The 20,098-nt window shown below is 65.1% G+C and overlaps 1 protein-coding gene across 1 annotated transcript; it reads right to left on the reverse strand.

Moving 5' to 3' along the window:
* Positions 1-564: 564 nt before the first annotated feature.
* On the reverse strand, positions 565-19,714 carry TSPAN32 (tetraspanin 32). Its single transcript, XM_026482920.4, has 9 exons — positions 19,649-19,714; positions 18,963-19,077; positions 18,127-18,224; positions 13,927-14,001; positions 9,014-9,115; positions 8,331-8,417; positions 6,557-6,640; positions 5,748-5,839; positions 565-5,385 (listed from the first exon to the last, which is right to left on the reverse strand). Exons 1-9 carry the CDS (start codon positions 19,712-19,714, stop codon positions 5,319-5,321), a joined length of 786 nt encoding a protein of 261 aa, XP_026338705.1. The 3' UTR covers positions 565-5,318.
* Between the last annotated feature and the right edge of the window lie 384 nt (positions 19,715-20,098).

Here is a 20,098-nt window from a genome sequence, read left to right on the forward strand (position 1 = left end):
GTCCAGAGGGGCTGTTCTGGGAAGGGTCACAAGGAAGGCCTGGGAAGCCAGTGAGTGCCCGGGCCGGGGAGCTGGAAGGGCAGCCGTGGGACCTGATAAAGGAGGGCTGGCAGGGATGCGGCGAGGGGTGTGGGCTGCTCCTGCTGGCACCCGGGCCTGTCTCTGAAGCTCAGGAGTGGGTCAAAGCCTGCAGTACGGTGCGAGTCCTCAGGTGACCCCGGGGGGGGGGGGGGTACTTACTGTTACGTGGCCAAGATGGACTGCGGCCCGAGGGGAGCAGGGCCGGGCTGCAGGGGCATTCTGCGGACAGGAAACGTGGGGCCGGGCATGGGCCGTCCTCCACCGGTGTGCCCCGGAGCCCAACCCCCAAGCCCGCCACAGGACCATCCCCCCTAGGCAGAGGACTCGGCATCACATGGCCACACTCGAGAGCAAGGTAACTTAAAACATTTACTCTGAACAACCAAAGGGCCCAAGAAGAAATCGCAATGGAAACTTTAAAACACTAGAAGCAAATGATGTTGAAAAAGCGGCCTTCAGACCTTGCCGGGGTGCTGGGGAAGAGGCGTGGGGTCTGGGCGCACACCCGGGACTGGGGTCCAGGAGCTGAGCCGTCAGCCGCAAAACCCACCAGTGGAGACAGTGGAGGGCAGAAGCCCGTGAAGTGGCGGCAGGGAGGGGTGCAGTGGGGAGGGTTCCCAGCCAGCGACTTCCCGAGAAGGCAAATAAAACCAACAGTCTGGCAAGTTGGGTCACGAAAAACAAAAGCAACGAGCCATGTTAGGAGGAAAGGGGGGACAGGACTGCAGGTTTGGCCGGCGGGGAGGTGGGCGTGGGACTCCGCTATCCGGTGGGCAGGTTCTGACCGATCCGAGGTTGGACGTGGTTGCTTGTGGGTGGCCCGGGCGGCTTTGTGATAACAGCCCCTGAGGCCTGCTTTCCAACCCCGACAGCAGATTCTCCAGGTCTCTGGGCACCAGCCGGGGTCCTGCGAGCCCGCCTCAGACCCCACAGGGGAAGGGCTCAGCCCCCAGGGCGGCCCCCACTGGCGGCCCCAGTTGCGAGTCCAGGCCGCGTTCTGGAAACTGGGGGGTTCCCGTGATCCCTTCTCAGGCTCCACCATGCGTGGAGTGGTGCACAGAGCTCAGGAAAGGGCTCCGCTTGCTGTTACCTGTTTATTAGGCTACGACTCAGAAACAGCCCCACGGAAGGCCCCCACGCGTTCTCCGGGCGCCCCCCTCCCAGCACCTGCACGTGTTCACCGACCAGACACAGCGGCTCTGAGCCTGCCTGGTGGTCCCCCTGGGTGGGCGTGGTCATAACCTGGGCGAGTGACTCGATCTCGCGTCCTCCCCCTCCTGGGGCTCTCTGCACACCGGTCTCTCCGGAGACCAGCCTCTGTCCCGAAGCCGCCCGTCATCGCAGGGACACACACAAGACACTCTCACTACTTCGGAGTGACAAGGGTTTTAGGAACTGGGTGCCCCGAACTGGAACGAAGACCAAATATTCACTTGTAATCACGTCACTGGCCACCCCTCGGTCTTTGACAGGATCCCTTGCAGGAAAATGGTCGTAAAGATCACGAGCTACTGGCAGAGTAGTAGACGGGGTCCGGTCTGTTGTCATGCCCTGTGAGGACATCTCCCGGGCCAGCGGCCCAGGTCTGCAGGCTTCCGCGAGGCCCAGCCAGGCTCTGAGGGCGGGAGCACAGCTGGCCCTACACAGCCGGTCCTTGCGGGCTCCCGGAGTCGTGGGGCTGAGAGGCGGCGCAGTCTCCTGCTTTCTGGACATGATCTGCAAATCCCTGTTATTCGTCCCCAGACCCTCAGCTACTACCGTCCTTTCTCTCCATTTGTGCCTTTTGGAAGGGCCCCCAGGCCCGGCCGCCAAGCTGCCCTGCACGAGGAGCGCCTGCCCTCCGTCCACTCGTCCCAAGTGCCAGGCAGACAGCTGCTTTCACCGCGACCCCCGCTCTGCCCGATGGGGTGAGGGCTCGGCCGCCTCGGGAAATCCGTGCTAGGTTTAAAAACTTCGCTACTGTTCCTGGCTCGGGGAACGCCCTGCTCTGACCCTGGGGGCTGCAGGCCTGTTCTCGTGGACAGGTGCACCCAGGTGAAGCAGAAGAGTACCGTCACCGTGCCCGAGGCCCCCAGCGGCCCTTCCCCAGACCCGCCAGAAACACGCACTGTACGGGGTGGGGGGCTCTCCGTGAGTCCCAGTTGTGCTGAGTGTGAGCACACGTGCGTAAAGACCTCGTGCTGTATACCACCGCTGCTTTCGCTGCCCGTTCCCCTGTGTTCCCCTTCTCCATCACTTGAGTCCCCTGAGGGGTGGCTCTCAGACGCTGGGGCCTATGGAGTGAGTCCCTTGGGCTGAAGAAATGACGGTCCACCACCCAGATCAGGCTCTGTCTCCTGCTCCAGGAGCACCCTGAGCACTTGCGTCCACCACCGGGCAGCCCAGCCGGGCCCAGAGTCCGTGTCCCTTCCTGCCAGGACCCATCCATGGCCCCGAGACCTCGAGGGTAGGGTCAGCATCACCAGCCAGCTGTGCTCGGGGCTTCCCAGCAGGCCCTCGGCGCCCGTCTCTCTCAGAGGCAGATGGAGCCGCTCTTCTTGGCATCTGGTGCCTCGGAGGGCCCTCGAGGATCTGTCTAGGCTCCACCCACCTCTGCAGGGCCACCCCCACAACAACTCCTCCTCCAGGGAGCCCTTGGGGATATCTGCCTGAGGATGCGGCACCTTCCAAACCTGGAAGGAATCCTTGCGACGGGCATCCACACGTCCTCTTCTAGTGCACGGCTGCAGTTCCCACGGTCGTTCCCACAGGGCCGTGCCCCGCACAGGCACCCTTTAGCAGGCCTGGTTCCATCACTGCCCACCTGACCATATGGCCGGACCGCTGGCCACTGCCCACGGCAGCAGAAACCAAACGCGGGGCTTCTCCCAACTGTTCTATTCTTCCCTCACGGCTGGGAACGCAGCATGCAGGGCGGCCCACGGAGCTGATCGGTGCCACCAGGGCCTTCTAAACAGAGCCTTGTCTGTTCACGTTGGACCTGCGCCCATGACCCAGCAGCTCTCTGTTGGCTAGGGAGACCTGTCCGCAGGGCACTGTCCAAACGGGGGTAGAATCCGGCCACTCCTACCACAGCCCCGGGGAGGAGAGGCTCCCTGTCCGCACCCCCTCCCGGCACTGCCCAGCGGCACGGGCCGCCTAAGCCACCGCCATCCCCGCTGCGCCCGTGAGAGCGCTTCTCCTGCATCACGCGAGACCTGAGGTCACTGGGGCAGCTTCGATTAGCGTCTGATAACAAGGTGATAATGCCCCTCAAATGGAGATTCTCCAGCTCGAAGTCCCCGCGGCTGTGGCTGGGAGGTGCCCACAGGCTCTTGCTGCAAACCCAGGCCGAGGGTCCACCTGGGGCTGTGGCCAGAGAAGGCACCTGCTTCTATGCCATGTGGCCTCAGGCCCCATGGACGCCGTGGGAGGGGTGGGGCTGCGTGCGCTGTTTGCCAGCACCAGGTGGGACACCCCCAGGTGGACGTCCATCCCCAGAACACAGTCCGGGTGAAGAGGAGACAGCTCGCATGGGGCCTGGCACACGCTGCAGCTCCCATAACCCAGCCTGCTGTGCACGTAGCCTTCTCCAGGTCCAGTGGCGGCCGGGTCAGACTTGGTTGTGGATTTGGTGCCACAGGGCATGTGGCTCCTGCATCAAGGAGTCCGGGGGGCTTCTCTTCTGCACCCCAGTGAGGGTGGAGCGCAGGGACCCCGGCCCTCCGTCAACCTTTATCTGGACCAGGCGTCTGATTATCGCTCCCGGAACTCCCGGGTCTGCTTCTTGTAGTGATCGTTGTTCCTGCTGCTCCCCTCCCTCCACGCTGGGGTCTTGGTGGGTCAGCAGCAGGGCATCCGTCCCTCCCGCCCGCCCAGCCTCGATGGTGCTCTTCTAGAGCCTTGTCCTGTCCCACCCATGTCTGTTTTATCCGCTGATTTCTTAACAACCATCTGGAGATTCCCGCCCCGCCGAGTCGCTGGTCGGCAGAATTTCACTAAACGCCCTTTTCTTTCCTCTCTCTGCACCATCGCAGAGCTTTGCTGGTTGTTCTCTGAGCTTAAAAGGCAGGCCGACCAGGACGGGGCCAGAGGGGGCCGCGCATGGCCAGAGACCAACGGTCCCCTAACGCAGGACCTGTGAGACTCGGGGCGTCCTCGTCGGGGGACGAGGTCTGCAGCTGGAGGGGTGCTTTCGGCACTCCATTAGGCAGGAACGTGCTTGCTTTCGGGAGGTGTGTGCGCGCATATGTGAGTGTGTGAGTGTGTGCGAGTGACTGGAAACACAAGGGGAGGCCTGGGGTGGGTATTTGTCACGTCACTTTTTTGGCTGCCTGTCACAGAACGGCCCTTCTGTTTTGGAGGACCCCCCCTTTGTTGGTCTTGGTGGGGGCTGGGATTTTGAGCCGCACAGCCTCAGGGCAGTTAGAGCACTAATGAGAGAGGGGGTTCGGGCGTTCAGGGGAGCCGCCCGGCTACCGGAATTTCTACAGTGCCCTCTGCACTCACACCAGATGTCCTGCCTCGAGTACTGACACCTGTGAGCACAGTGTCCCTGGAAGTGTGAGATTTCTGCCTAAGAGACGGAGGTTCCCAGTGGACCACATGCAGCCACAGGGGCCCTTGAAAGCAGAGCGCTCCCCTGCCGGAGGGAAGGGGAGGTCGGAAGCCCTCAGCACAAGGACGGGCATGCCCTCGCTGCCTTGGAGGCGAGGGCCTCTCACGCGAAGGAGAGGACGTGGTCTTAGGGAGCATAGGACTGTCGCCGCTGACGGCCGGCAAGGAGGGGACCCTCGGTCCCACAGCTGCACGGACCCGTGTTCCTCCCACAGCCCAGCCAAGCCTGGAAAGGGTGCCCCCCAAGCCTGCAGCACGTGGGGAGCCCAGCCCGGCTCAGCCCTGGGCTCTGACCTCGTGAGACCGGGCAGAGCGTCCAGTCAAGCCTGCCCCGTGGCTTCTCCGATCTGACCTCTTCCCAGCCTGTCCCCACGGGGTCTGTGAGGGACCCCGATCCGTCTGTCTGCTGAAAAGGAGCCTGTGTATCTGGGCCGGCCCCCCTCCCCTCCCTCCACGATGTGGCAGAAGACACCTCACATCCTCCTTGTAAGGCTCATGTTTGGGCCGGCTGAGCCTCTGTGGGCACACAGGTGGCGGGATGGGCGGTTCCAACGGTGTCAGTCGTCCTGGAGCTGCAGAGGGCCCCCCGAGGGTCCACTTGCACCCAGGCGGCCGTGGAGAACATCTGCTTCAGTTGGGCGCTAAAGCGCGGGGCCTCCCTGGGAGCGTCTGAAGACACTGGGCTCCTGGGGCTGGCAGCCAGGGGCTCTGGGAAGCAGAGGGGACCGTGAGAATGCTCTAGAATGCACTGGGATGAGGCAGGATGCCTGGTCTTTATGGGGAGTGGGGTGAAGGGAGGCGGCTCCCTCTGGGGCTGTAGGGGTGCCTGCAACTCTTCAGGCTCCCCCCTCCCTCTGTGTGGCCAGCCAGCCCCAAAGTCCCTGCCCTAGAGAATCAGCCTGGGCTGTTGGTCCAGGGGTCCCAGGAGCCGGGGGCAGGCAAAGCCATCGGGGAATGGGAAGGGGCCGTGCCCTGTGGCCTGTGAGCCAGCCTGAGTACCTGGCCTCCTCCACCTGCTGCTGGCCTCTGCCTCTTGGGGGGTGGGGAGGGGGTGGCAGGCAGGGGCCTACCTCCGGTTCAGGGTGTATTTGCCCCTGCGGTCCAAGCTGCTGCCAGAGCGAATGGAGAACCAGAGAAAGGCACTGAGCAGCATCGCATACACCTGGGAGGGAGGAGGCGCCAGCATCAGCTCCAGAGGCTCCAGGGGAGGGGTGCCCTACTCCTAGGAGGGTATGGGCTGCAGGGCTCCAGGGGAGGGGTGCCCTACTCCTAGGAGGGTATGGGCTGCAGGGCTCCAGGGGAGGGGTGCCCTACTCCTAGGAGGGTATGGGCTGCAGGGCTCCAGGGGAGGGGTGCCCTACTCCTAGGAGGGTATGGGCTGCAGGGCTCCAGGGGAGGGGTGCCCTACTCCTAGGAGGGTATGGGCTGCAGGGCTCCAGGGGAGGGGTGCCCTACTCCTAGGAGGATATGGGCTGCAGGGCTCCAGGGGAGGGGTGCCCTACTCCCTAGGAGGGTATGGGCTGCAGGGCTCCAGGAGAGGGGTGCCCTACTCCCTAGGAGGGTATGGGCTGCAGGGCTCCAGGGGAGGGGTGCCCTACTCCTAGGAGGGTATGGGCTGCAGGGCTCCAGGGGAGGGGTGCCCTACTCCTTAGGAGGGTATGGGCTGCAGGTCTCCCAGCTGTCTCGGGAAGGTGGTGAGGCAGGTACTGTCACCTCCCAGACGGCCTCCCTGGGGTCAGCAGCCTCCTGCCTGGCTGCCAGTGCACGGGGAGCCCTGGCGTTCCCCGAGGCCAAAGACGCTGGCCTTCCATTGGGGTGGGGGATCTGCAGGTGGAAGGGCAGGAGGTGGGGAAGGGGTGCGGAGGGAGGGTGAGAGTACCATGGCGGCGAGGCCGATGCCAGTCAGGATGGAGACGATGTGTCCGTACGTCCTCAGGGAGCTCCCGATCCCCACCAGGCAGTCCTGAGCAGAGGGCACCCGCATGGCACCCACCCTGGCTGTCCCTCCCTGCCCAGGGTGAGGCCCTCTCGTGCCCACCTGGGCCAAGTGCTAGGGTGAGGGGAAGTCAGCGGGGGCTGGGGTGGTACACCCCACCGTCCCAGAGCTCTGGGGAAAGGCATCACACACAGGCGGAAACCAGAGGGACGAGTAGGTCTCCATGGGGACGGAAGGCCACTGCCCCGGGTCCAGCGTGTGCCTTTCTTAGGCGTCCGCTGAGCTGCCTGGGCTGGGGCACGGGGCGGGCTCCCCCGGGCACGCTGGGTTTCCCTTGCTCCCTGGCCCAGGGTGAGAGGAGGGCAGAGACAGAGCTGCTGGAGGGATGTGGGGTCCCGGGCTGTCCCAGCCTCCTGCTCCCTCCCCGGCTCTAATGGGTCCCCAGGGCCTGGCACCCGCAGAGGCTCTCTCTCCAGGAAAAGGGAGGTGACAGTCCCATCTCTGAACCACTCAGATGGTGGCATTCGATTTGGGGGAAGACAGCATTTGGGGCAGGCCCAGTGGGACGTGTGGGATGCTCTCCTGAAGGCTGGGATGGGGAGGGAGAGGAGGCTAGCCTGGCGTCTGTCTATGCATCCGTCTGTCCACTGTTACTGGACAGGGTCTGGGCCCTCCAGCCTCCCTGCTGCCACCTGGGCCTCTGCTGCAGCTGGAGTCCTGTCCCTGCTCACACGTGGGCCACAGGACTGACCGTCTGGCCTGGAGGTTGGGACCTCGGGCTCCAGGGGCAGCTGGAAATGGTCCCAGGAGCCCTGGGCCACAATGCTGCAGCCTGGCCGGGGTGCCCCGTGGGAAAATGTCCCCTGATCAACCCCTACTCCCCGTGTGGCCACACTTCCGGCTGGTAGGCAGCCTGGGGGCCTGATCACCATCCAGGACACCATCCCAGCCCCTCCCACACCTCCCCCAGGGTGGCTCCAGCGTCCATGCCCACCCTCTGTGGCCTTTACGGTGGGGATCCCCCATTCTGGAAGGCCGCAAAGCAGTCCCTCAGCCCGCTTTGCAGATGGGCACCTGAGGCCTCTCCCTGGGAGGCCTGCACTCTTGGCCCCCTTCCAGGCTTGCTGGGCCCTCCCCCACCCTCACCCTTCCTGTGCGCGCCTCCCTCTGGGGCCAGGGGCTGGTTGGCTCCCTCCCTTGCTGGGCCTGGAGCCATTTGCATCCTCCTGTCCGGTTGTTGGAGGGTGGCCAGGAGCCTCTCGCCCAGAGATAGGGGTGGGTTTGTTTCCTGGACAGCGGGGGAGGGGAGCCGGGAGGGGGGAGGGCGGGTGGGTGGGGGAGGGCTGATGGGGTAGCTGGAGGAGGTGCCAGGCCCCTCTCTGGGCCAGGCCGAGGGGAAGAGGGGACTTCCCTGCCTCTGCCTGCCAAGGACCCTCCCTCTCCCTTCCGTGGAATGTCCTTCCGGCTCCTTCCCGAGGAGCCCCCTCCAGACCAATGTCTGCCTTCCACCCCCCTGCGCTTCTGGAGGCTTCCGAGGGCAGGCCTGGCCTCGGGGAGCCCCAGGCTGGAGCTGCGTGAGGGGGTGAAGGAGCGAAGGAACGGAGCCCAGGGCCAAGTCCAGCCCTCACTGCCGCCTCCAGGAGCCCTGCAGCGGGTAGCTGGGGTTTGGGGGAGGCGCGGGGAGGGACAGTGCAGGGTCCGGGCCTCTCCTCCTCACCTGTCTGGCTGCCTGCTCTCCCCGACACAGGCTGGCCTCCGCGTCCCCCAGGAGGCTGAAAGGAGAGCTCTTGCCACAGCACAGGAACTGCAAGAACGTACGAGTGACGGGTTTGCAAGGTGGGCAAACGGGGGAAAAGTATAGGAGGCCACCGGCGGGGCCGTCCAGCAGCGCTGCCCCGAGAAGCCAGGGCCACAGGCTGCGTGAGGGGGGGTGGCAGGCACCGGGCAGCCCGGCCCTCCCAGCCCCACGGCTTCCCCATAAAAGGAGGGCCCATAACTGTCCACCACCTGCTGTCGCCACAGCCGCCGGCCGCCCGCCTCCCGGGCTGTGACCCTGTGGCCACGGGGCCTTGCTTCGTGCTGTGCTGTCACCGACCTGAAGTTCTTAATCAGTTTTGGACAAGAAAACTTTTCATTTTGCCTTGGCCCCCAAATTAGGCAGCCAGCCCTGCCCAGGTCAGAGGGAGAAGACAAGAGGTCTTCGTGCCCCCTCCCCACTACCGAGAGGGTGTCAGTGGCCTGTGTCCTGGGACCCCTGCTCAGCATCTGGCCTGAGGCCAGCTGACTCTGGGGGGAGGCCACCCCATACCCGTTTTCTGGGTTACGGTCCACCCGGGGAAGCTGAATGTCCTGGAGCCGCCCGGCGAGGGGGAGGCCACCCCCAGGGCACCCAACGCTCACCGTGTCCTGAATGGCCAGGAGCTGCTGCCGCGGGGTGCTGGACAGGCTCCTCACTGCCCGGTCATACAGCAGGTCGTAGGTGTCCAGCATAGCATCCTCCACCTGCACCGAGAGCATCGTGGGAAGACCTCCGAGCTGCTGAAGCCCCTCCCTACAGATGCGGCTCCCCAGGGGCGGGGCTGGCCCACATGGGCCACCCCCCTCCTTCCACCGGGCAGAGCCTGGGTCTCCTGCGAGGCTGATCACCACAGCTCCCCAGACTTCGGCTGTGCGGGCCCCTCCCAATAAGAATGACCATTACTGCCCCAGGCCCGTGCTGGGGCCAGGTTCCTGGGCGACACGTCAGAGACCCGAGCCTGCGGCCCGCCCCAGCTCTGGTCTTCTGGGGTATGGAGGGCCTAGCTGAGGGAACGGTCCACCCCCATCTGTCGATCTGGGTCTGGGTGGGATGGGGAAAGCCAAGAGCCGGGCCTGGGTGGAGAAGGCTGGGAGGAGCCTCCTGCCAGGAGTTCAGCTCCCCAGTGATGGTCTAAGTGTCTCCCTAGAACCACCTGGTGGGTTCCAGAAACCCCGGACAGCTGGGCTCCAGGCAAGGCCTTTGACCAAAGGAGCCATGGGCATCCAGGGCCAGCTCTGGGCAAACAAGGTGGATCATGGGGAAGGACGGCATTGATGGGGGCTGGCAGGGCTCTCCATTCACTTTGTATCCCGGCATCACTCAGACCTCATGGCCTCCACCCTCCTAAGCACCTCCTTCCGCCTTTGCTCATGCTGCTCCCCCAAACCTAAATGCCCACCCTTGCCAAGTTAGTCCCCCAAAGACGAACTGGAATCTCACCTCCTCCAGGAAGGCTTCCCTGACTGCTCTGGACTCAACAGTCTCCTGGCATAGACCAGGCTTCTTTGCGCCCCCCTTGCCCTCTGATGCCTCCTGTCCTCCTCTCTTCTCAGAGACCCTGAGCACTCACTCCCTTACCCCTTTTCTCACCTGGGACACAATAATGGCTGCTCAGGGCTGCCCTCAAGGGCTGGGGGTGAACCGATGCCCATGCCTGCTCTGGCCACTCATGTGGGGGTGGCAGTCCTGCTGGCAGCTTGGGAGACCGGGGTAGGTGGGCCACAGAGGCTGTCTTGGCAAGCCGTGTCCAAGGCCGCCATGCCTCAACAGGACCCAGAGGCACTTTCATCCCAAACCCCACCCCCACTCCTGGCCCTAATTGACCCTCCCATGAGACATTGCACTGCACACCATCCCAAACTGGGTCAGCTGGTTTCTAGCCAACCCTCTGGGAGGTGGGCAGTGCCCTGGGCTGGAGAGCAGGCGTCAGGCTGGCCACCGTGGCTGCGGGGCCCGGCTCGGGGCCCTCTCTCTGCCTGTTTCCTCAAGTTTGAAAAGAAACTGAGACCACGAAGGCTCCGTGTCCTCGTGGGAGGGGTTCCGGGGAGGCTGGGGGCCGAGTGGAGGGGGCCTGGGGTCAGGGGGCAAGAGGCTGAGACAAGGAGGCCAGCTCACACCACCATGCTGGTTCCATCCCCCCACGAGGGCCCTGCGCCCTGAGGCCAGCTCTCACTACCGGAACCTTGGCATAGGAACAACGTGCTGCCTTGGGGTCAGTCCCCACCACCCAGAAGCTGGGGACACGGCGCCTGCTGCAGGCAGAAAAACAGGTCCTGCAAAGCCACGTCCCTCACCCAAGACCCCCCGGGCCTGGCAGTGGGGCCCAGGCTGGACTTGTCCCACAGGCCTGGACACCTGTCTCCCCATTACCGGGCTTGGGGGTGCTCTAGGAGCCTGAGGCCGTGTTTCTCCAGGAGAAAACTGGGGTGGACCAGGGGCTGTGGGAGGCCACCAGGCCCTGCCACCTCTGCGTCCCCTGCCAGGGTCCCCCTTCCTTAAGCCTGACTTCCAGGACTCCGGGGGTGCCCCCCAGGATGGATTTGGAGCAACAGAGGTGGAGAGTGGCAGCTGGAAAACGCTGCGAGGGGCGGGGGCACCCCCTCACCGCCCCCCAGGGAGTGCGGCCTGGTTTGAGGCCACGGAAGAACGTGGCCGATCCCTTCCGACTCCGTTCTCTGGCTTCCCGTCAGTAGGGCTGCCCCAGGCCACTGTCAGGAACCCATATTTCAGGATATCATAGGGCAGATTGTCCAGAGAGACGCAGGGGGACAGCGGGGGTGAACGGGTTGGCCCTTGGGCTCTCTCTGGTCACCCGGTTGCCAGCAGGACCCTGGGGAACAAAGGAGCCTGGGGCTGGGATCTATCTGGGCTGGGAGGGTCCCCAGGCTCAGGTTCCTGGGAGAGGCCCAGGGTGGAAGACACCCCCTCACGGCAGCCCAGACACCTCCGCCCTAGTCCCACTGAGCCCTTCACACGCACTGTTCCTGTGGCATGGCAGCCCCTGGCGGGTCTCTGAGCCCCCCCACCGGGGTGAAGGCAGCTGGTCACCTGAGGGTACCGGGCGGGGCTGAGCCCAGACAGAGAAGCCAGAGGTCCCGCACCCAGGCCACTTTTGTGCCGTCAGGGCCTGGACACACACAGGCCGTATGGGGAGGCAGATGGAGCCCGCCAGGCCTCGGGCCCCGGGAGGAGGAGTCCCCAGCCCCCATCTGCAAAAGCTGCAAAGCCCCAAGAACTGAACCCTGAGAGCCAGTCGGAGCCTGGACCGGATCAGGATGATTTTGCAGGGGATGGCGGTGGAGGGGGGGCGGGGGAGGCGGGGTAGGGACAGAGAAGAGGCCCAGCTGGGAGCTGTCTGACTTCAATCCCCCCTTCTCAGAGGGGGACCCAGCTGGCCCGTGGCCTGTGGCCCCTACACGGCCCCTCCGCTACAGAACCCAGGATCGGGGGCTCCAGCTATAAACACAGTGTGTCAGAGAGGAGCGGATGGGCTGCAGCCGTCCCAGGGGAGCCACAGGGGGCTCCAGGGCACCCTGGCAGCCATCTCAGCCGGGCCCACCCACACTGTGACCCAGACCTGCAATGGGCCCGATCTGTAGCCGGGAAACACGAGCCTGAAATGCCAGGCTGGCTCTCCTTGGGCAAGCCTGCTGGCCAGCCCCACTTGAGGGCCCAGGGCACCTTGCACAGGTGCCAACCCCCTCCAAGAGCCTCGCAGCCAGAGGAAATGTCACAGGGGAGTTACCCCAAATGGTGCCAGGGTGGCGGTGGGCTGTCGGGAAATCCTTGGACAGGGAAGGGAAAAGAGGCATTGGCTCAGGGCCCTGGGTGGTGGTCTGGATCCTCCTGGATCCCCCTGCCCCGGTTCTGCCTGTGTGACCTGGCTCCCTGCCCCCTGGGGCTGAGTACCCCCCTTTGCAGAACAAGGGCATGACCGCTGTGCTCGGCCTGGTGACTCAGCCTCACGGACGCCAAGGCGCATGGACGGGGAGAAGCGAGGCCCACTTCTGGGCACGCGAAGCCAGGACCAGAGAGGGTCATCACACATCGTACGCGGTACGACCGGGCCCAATGTCCTGAACCCCTGCCCTCTGCAAGCCTCTGCTCCCGCATGACCATTGTGGGGGGCGGCGGTGCAGGCGACAGAGAGGCTGGGCCGCTGGGGACTGAGAAGCACAGGGAAGAAAGCACCTGTCACTTGCTGCTCGAGCAGCGCAGAAGCAGAGGACATTCCGGCAGCCTGGTCTTGGTTTTCCTGGGCCGGTCCTTGCAGAGCACATGGAGAAACTGAGGCCCAGGTTGAGGAGGGACTGCTGGGGATCACGGAAAGTCAAGGCAGACAGGGTCTACGCAGCAGAGCTCTCCTGTCCCTCTCTGCGGTCCCACCTGCTGGCCCCTTGGCTTCCGGGCCGCCCCGGGGGTCTTGCCTGGGTCTGCGCTCTCACGGGATCTTGTCCACGGCTGGGGACGGGGGAAGGCCTGTCCCTCACCCCTTTGGCCTCAGCCAGGGAGCAGCTGGGCTAGGGTCTGGCCCCTACACGCGATCCTGCCCGGGCCCTCTCTCCGAGCCTCTTGGGTTCCTCTGCCCGGACAGGGGGTCTGGCCTTGACCCCCAGCCCTGGTCTGGGAGGGGGCCGGCTCCACACATGCACTGGCCAGCCCCGTCCCCCAGGCAGGCTCTCAGCTTCATCTCAGGGCCTGAATTCAGACAGAAATTCTGGAGGGCCAGGCTGGGTCAGTGCCCAGGCCTGCGGGCTTCGAGCCCTGCTCGTGTATGTGCTCTGGGGGCTGTGGCCCTCGTGACTGAGTTAGCCCAGAGCTAGGGCCTCCCCTGACCCCCAAAGTGGGATGAGGGCCCCCTCACACCAAGTCCATGGACACCCTGCTGAGCCAGCAAGCACTCAGAGAACATCAGCTGAGCGGATGGATGGATGGATGGACAGATGAAGGAAGGGAGGACAGCACCACCTTCTGCGGGGTGGGGGGCATCCCCACCATGACCATGGGCATTACTACCCCAGTCACCACCAATACGGAAGCCCTGGGAAGAGCCTACATGGGGGCGGGACCAGGAGGACAGCCAGCCCCCCCACGCCGCAGGGCCGCTCCTGCCCCAGGACTGAAGGGCGGCTGTCCTCCTGGGGACGAGGCCTGGACGCTGGCAGGGCCCAGTCAGGAGCGCAGTCCTTCTGGGCCAGCTTCCGGAGCACTGACCCCTGTAATCAATCCCTCGGGTGGGTGGGGACCCTCCTCTCTGGGTGCTTCATCCCCTTTCCAGCTCCAGGCCCCTCTCAGGGCCCAGCAGAGGGCAGGGCTGAGGGGCCTGGGGTGAGGAGGGCGGAGGCCTGCATCTGCTCCGGCTTCCCTGGGAGCTCCGGCCCCAGCCCGGCCCTGAAGAGACCCAGCCCTGTGCCCCCCTTCAGGCAGAGGACGTTCCCCCCAGAACGGTCTCTCCCCAGTGGAGGGGCGACTCCCTGGCCCAGGTACCCTTGGCTGTGTGATGGGGGGCGCTCACCTGGGTGGGGCTGTGGAATCTCCAGAAGGCCGCCTGCGCCAGGGCTCCGAACACCAGGGCAAAGCACAGGAAGCCCTGAGGCAGAGGAGGCATGGGTCACGGGGTGCAGCCCGCGGGCCACCTGGTGAGCCATCCAGCGAGCCAGCTGCAGGCCGTGCCTGGGTCTTCCCCGCGGGCTGCTGCCCCCCCCCCCCCAAGGGGGAGACCGACTGTGGGCTGCGGGCACACTCTTCCCACCCCTTCTGGCCCATTTTGGGAACTCTCCCCCTATTGCCCATCCTGGTTCACAAGGGCACATCGATGGCTGAGCCAGGTCCCCTCCCCCCGGGAGGGAGGGAGTCCCCAGGATGATGAAAGCCTCTGCGCAGTGGGGCTGCTTGGGGGTGGGGGGAGGCCTGGGAGAAGAAGACACATCCCTTTCTAGGAGGGTCCAGGCGGACGCGGCATGGCTCTGGGGCTGCCCTCTGCCCTGGCCCGGGTGTGTGGGGGGGGCTGCAGGTTCCCAGCAGAGACCACCCGATGGCTTTTGCCTTCTGGGAGGGGCGCCAGCATCTACAGCTGGGGAGCTGGGGCAGGTGGGGCACCCCAAGGTAGGGTGAGCCCGTCTTCAGACCCTGTGCAGTCCCCTGACTTAGCCCCCGCGTACCCCGATATTGGAGATGGGAGTTCTCTGGGGGGGAACGTCTTTCCATCACCAGCACCCCCACAGTGCCCTTCTCTCTGGCGGTCGGGGGTTTGGAACTGTTGAGCCCCCCGCTTGCAGAAGCCAGGGATGATACGGACTCTGCCCCTGAGAAATGTACCTCACGTGCCCCAGGAGTCTTTCGTGGGCGGTTTCAAAGGGTCATCCCAGACTAGGAGCCCCAGCTTATATGCTGCCGTGGGTGGGGAGAACCCTGCCTAGAGCTTGGCCTGCTACCTGCGTGCTGCAGACCTGCAGACCTGGGTCTCCCACCGAGTCTCCTCCCAGAGCTCCGGGCAGCTCATGGGGCTGCTGGTCACACAGCCTCGGTGTCCAGAGGACCGACGTGTCTGCGTCACCTCCTCCCACAGGGCCAGATCTGTGGGAGCACCGCTGCCCTGGGCTCCGCGTCCCTGGCTGGGTGACACAGCACCCCTCCCTGGCCTGTCCACAGCCCGGGGCAGCCTGGGGCCGGGTTCTCCCCACCCAGGGACCTCCTCGTGAAGAGTGACACCCAGGAGAATCGATGACCAATGGAATGGAGAGAGCCCCCGAGACACCTACCAACACATGGATACTGGCTGGGCCGTGTCCCACCAGACGCCGGGAAAGAGCGGGCCACCCCCATCAGCCCCTGCTCCTGTGCTGGCACAGGGGCCTCAGGCTTTGCTCAGGGACAGGCAGCCCCTGCCTTCTCCTGATCCCTCCTGTCTGCCCAGGCGCCTGCGGGGCCTTGGTGTCTAGGACAGACTCCTCCCTCCCCCTCCTCCTCCTTCTCATCCCTCTCCCTCCTTCCCCTCCCCCTCCTCCTCCCTTCTTCCCTATCCTTCCTCCTTTCTCCTCTTCCTCCTCCTCCCTCTTCTCTTCCTCCCTGGCTGGCTGAGGGCCTCCTTCTCCATCTGGAAACCATCGCTCAACACTGTCTCCAGGCTGGAGGCCCTGAGCCAGCTCAGGGGACTAGCATTTTCCAGAAATCATTTCATTCCTCAGGAGAGAGCAAGTCCCCTCCCTACCTCCCCCCTCCCCCCTGCAGAGAGGGCCTTGGGCGAGGCCCACTTCTCCTCTGTCCCCAGGGCCTGCGCGGTGGAGGCCTGCTGGGTGCGGCTGGGCCCAGCCCCGCATTTTCTTGCTCCTTGTAAATAAAATACGTAAATAAATCAGCGGCTCCTGCTGGCTCTGCTCCGGCAGCCCTGCAGCCCGGCAAGCTGGTTCATTTCCTGCTCCGGAGGGCTGTGTGGGGCGAGGCCGGAGGAGGTGGGGGCAGGAAGGGGCGGGTGGGGGACAGCAGCCAGGCGCCCGGTGCTTTGGGAAGGGTCTTCCTGCCTGATGGTCCCTCGTATGTGCCGCTACACGTGTGCACACACACAGACGTGCCAGACACCACGGGCACGTGGACACGCACACGCGTGTGTGGGCAGCTCGGCAGCACGGGCCCCTGGGGGCCATGGGGCTGGGGACCAGGACGGGGTCTGGGTGCAGCAGGCGGCTCTCTCACGAGCGGTCCGCAGGCCGTCGGGTGGGGCTGGGGATGCAGAAGCCAGACCCCCACGGGCCAGCGCGGGGCCCCTGCAGCATCTGGGCAGGGAAGCACAGGGGCAGCTGGGGAGGCGGGCGCGGGAACCTGGCCTTGGGAGCACCTTCTGCCTCCTGGAGCTCCTGGCTTTGGCCCAGCACCATGGCGTCCCCTAGTGGCCATGCTGCCGCCCCAGTGCCAGCCTCTCTGGGCCTGGGCTGGCCCTGCACCCCTCTGGCAGGTTCCAAGCCTTAGGGCTCCGCTCTAGGCGGACGGTCCACCTGCCCCGTCAGCTCCCACTGGGCCTCCCCTCCCTCCCTGCCTCCAGGCCAGCGACAGACCGCACTGGTTTCTCCCACTGGGCTCTCGCCCACACTGCCAAGCCCACAAGCCGGTGGGGAGGGGGGGGTCCCGGTTAGGGCTGGAGCTGCCGGCTCTCACGCTGGCCGCCCCGGGGGCTGCAGCTTTAGGAGGTGACTGTGTCCCCGCTCCTACAGATGTTTACGAACCAGGAGAACTTCCATGGACACTTGCTGACATAGGCTGGGCCTAGAGCCCTACCTGCCCTGGGGGCCCAGAAGGCTGCCCTCCGTGAGCCCAGGGGCATGGGCTCTGGGGCTCGATGCCCCGTGAACCCCTCACGGGAGGGGTGGGGTCTGCAGGAGCAGAGGGCTGGAGGCAGGAGAGTGGAGGTCTGGTGGCTGGAAGGGACTGAGGGAGGCTGGGGGGTCCCGTAGAGCTGCCGGGAGACGGTGAGGTCAGGAAGCTGAGGGGACTAGGGTTTAGAAAGGCTCCGTCTCTGCCCGGCCCCAGTGACTCGTGCTCTCTGGTTCCTCTTGCAAATCGAAGAAGCTACGCTCCCACTCCCGGGGGGAGGCAAGAACCTTAGTCGCTCTCCGACTGTCGTCCTGGGCCCCTGGACACCTGCTACCATCTAGCAGGATCTGAATCCCGAGCGTGTCCCAGGACATCAGTGTCGAACAAACCTGGGCAGACGCTGGCATCAATGCCCACTGCTGTCGGTGATTTGTGGAGTAACCCCTAACGTCCACCTGTCACTCGCCTTCGATCAGACCCTTCTCTGGCTTCCTGAAGGAACATGTTTCCTGGACCCCTTTCCAATGTAACCCCCCAACCCCAAGTGACAGAGAGGCTCCCGGACACTCCGTCTGGGACTCTGTCCCTCACTCAAGCTGTTCAGTGAGCTCTCTGTTCACTTTTGATCCTGTGTGAAGCCAAGGACCCTCCTGGTTGGTCCTGTGGGACCCCCCCTGGGGCCTTGGGCCCAGCCTGCCTCCATCAACGGGACTCTGTCCCGAGCTGTGAGGAGTCCCAGAAGGCCCCAGGCAGGGAGGGCAGGTGCCAGGGGATGGCGGGGGTGCAGGTGCGGGAGCCCAGGGCACCAGTGAGCCCAGGTTCTGGTAGGAGAGGAGGGCCTGTGCCCAGAGTGGGCAGGACAGATGGGCCTCGGAGGAGGGGTTGGGCGGGCAGGCCAAGCGGTGGGACAGGCCCATGGGAACGAAGATGGGCCCAAGGGGACGAGCAGGAATGGGGGCAACAAGGGACCACTGTCCCTTGTGGGGCGAGGTAGAGCCTTCCCACAGCTGCAAAGGAGCAGTGCGGGCACAGCACAAGCCCGACAGGTGACCTGGCCAGTGGAGGGGCTTTCCCCACATCCCTGGCTCAGTAACAGGAAAGAGAAGCCGGTTCCCAGAGCCTCTGGTGCAGCAGAACCAGACCCTCCCTGTGCCTTTGCCAATGGCCCCCAGGCCTGGGAGGGCCGGCGTTGCCTTTCTGGCCCCCCGTGGATGAGGGGGTAAAGCGGGGCCTGGCAGAGCGGCCCTGGTTGGCCCCGGTGCACGGAGGTCCTTGCTGGCGCACATCCTTTAGGCCTCTGTTTCTGCGAGGACACTGTGGGGGGAGGCGGGCTCCCTGGGCTCTCCCCATCCTGCCGGCTCCTGATCCCATCCCAGAGGCTGGGGCACTGGGGGCAGGGAGAACTCACCCCAGCCATGAGTCCCCCGGCCTCCCTCACAGTGGCCGCAGCGCCCAGGACAGCACCCAGGGTCAGGAGCCCGGCCAGGCTGATGGCTGCATAGAAGGCTGGGTGGGGACAGAGAGGAGGAGGGTTAGGGGGGCCCCGGATAGGGGTCCCCAATGCACAGGCCTGCATCTGAAATCCACCCAAGGGTCCCCTCAGGGGTGGGCTTCTGGGAGCTTTCAGTACCCACCACCCACTCCCTCTCCTCCCAGTACTCGGAAGGCAGGAGGGAAGGAGGAGGCCAGAGGCCCTGCCCCCCACTTCTGCTTCCTGTCTGCCCGGAGATATCTCAGAAGCCATGAGGCATGTGCAGGGTGCTCGTTCTTATCAGGCCAGGCCCAAGACCCAGGCTTCCTGCTCCAGGATCCAAGCTTCAGGGTAAAAACCCGGGGCCTAAGGGCCAGGAGGCGTGGGGCTGGGACCACAGCCTGACTCTCTGGGCCTCAGTTTCCCCCATAGCTGCCCTCCTTGCGTCCTGTGCTCTTGCCTGAGTGCAGCCGGGTCCAGGCCCCTTTGTTCCGGAGCAACCCGTCCAGGACACTGAGGCCCTCTAGATGCCACCTGACACTCCCTCCTGTCCCCAGGTTCCCAAGACGGGAGGTGGAAGCACGGGCTGGGGCCCAGACCCCCAGCTCTGCCCAGGGCAGAAGGACCCCAGGGTGGCCCTCTTTGGCCCCACGCCCTGCCTGACCCAGCCCGGCTCCACTAGGAGGCCCCCACCCGCCCAGCCCGGGATGCCTCCCCAACAGCCTTTGCACCTGAAGCCCCCTCCCCGACAGGAGCCCCCTGACCTTACTTACCCCAGCGGTGCACGGCCTCATAGGGGGTCCTGTCTGAGGACGCGTGGCCGATGACAGCAAAGTGGGCCCCGAAGTAGGTGAGAGCAGCCAAGGTGGCCATAGACAGGCCCAGGAGCTGGGGGTGGGGCAGACCCAGAGTGGGGGGGTGCTGGACACACAATGGACAAGGCCCAGGAAGCAGGGTCTGGGTCTCCTGGGTCCCCTGGCCAACCTCCCTCCAGCTTCATCGTCTCACTTGAGACAGGCTCAGCTTTGGGACTTCTGGGTGTTTCTGTAGGGTGGTCTCAGGGAGGCCTTTTCCCAGACACCCAGCCACACACACAGATACACCAACAAACACACACACATACCCCACCCTCCCCCCATGCACACGCATTCATTGTGCAGCTTCTCCAAGGACCCAGAACCTTGGATCATTCTGTCTGCACGGCCCTACCAGCCCCCTCCCCCTGCCCCCTCCGACACCAGTTCACCAGCCACCCAGGTCCCGTGCTGCCTGGCGGGGCCCGCAGGGCATCCTGCCCAAACAGCCACCTGCCAGAGGTCCACCGCCAGGGTCCCAGGTGCATGTCCTGGGGGCAGGATGGGGACAGCAGGGTTGTGTGTGTGTGGGGACCACAGCACTAGAGGTCCCCTGACACGGCCCCCCACCCCACAACACCCCTCCCGCCCGACCAGCCTGTTACCAAGACAAAGAAGCTAGTGACCAGCATCTGGCATTTGGCCACCCTGACCCGACTCCAGGGCCCCATGGTGGCCATCTCTCCTCCCTTCTCCTCTGCCCTCCTCTCCCCGCCCCTCCCCGCCCTCCCCGCCCACTGCGGTTTCCAGCTGGGTGGGGGCCTCAGGCCACAGCTGCCTGCCCAGGAGGTAGGCTGCTCTCTCTTCGTCAACACCCCCAGAGAGCGGAGCCCCTGGCTGCCCCTGAAGACACGGAAGACGGGCAGGAAGGTAGGGGAGGGGCAGCGAGGCCAGCTCCTGCCACCCCTGCTGTCCCCAGCCCTGGCCCAAGGCACCAGGACTTCTGACGGTAGGAGCCCTCTCCCCGAAGGGCGTGGCCTGGTTCTTGGTGTGGCCGCAGAGCACGTCCTGGGAGGATGTGGGAAGAGGTGGTGAGTAGAGGCGAAGTGGCCAGA

Source organism: Ursus arctos, unplaced genomic scaffold (genome assembly GCF_023065955.2).
Source record: "Ursus arctos isolate Adak ecotype North America unplaced genomic scaffold, UrsArc2.0 scaffold_23, whole genome shotgun sequence".
NCBI classification, from domain to species: domain Eukaryota; kingdom Metazoa; phylum Chordata; class Mammalia; order Carnivora; family Ursidae; genus Ursus; species Ursus arctos.

Bases quoted from the DNA above. Each gene is read 5' to 3' on its own strand.
- TSPAN32 (XM_026482920.4), bottom strand. From the start codon at position 19,714: ATGGGGCCCTGGAGTCGGGTCAGGGTGGCCAAATGCCAGATGCTGGTC. The intron at 5,840-6,556 runs GTACTCTCACCC...CCTCCCTCCCAG, and splicing joins GCATCGGCCTCGCCGCCATG to GTGTATGCGATGCTGCTCAG. The intron at 5,386-5,747 runs GTAGGCCCCTGC...TCTGCTTCCCAG, and splicing joins AAATACACCCTGAACCGGAG to AGCCCCTGGCTGCCAGCCCC.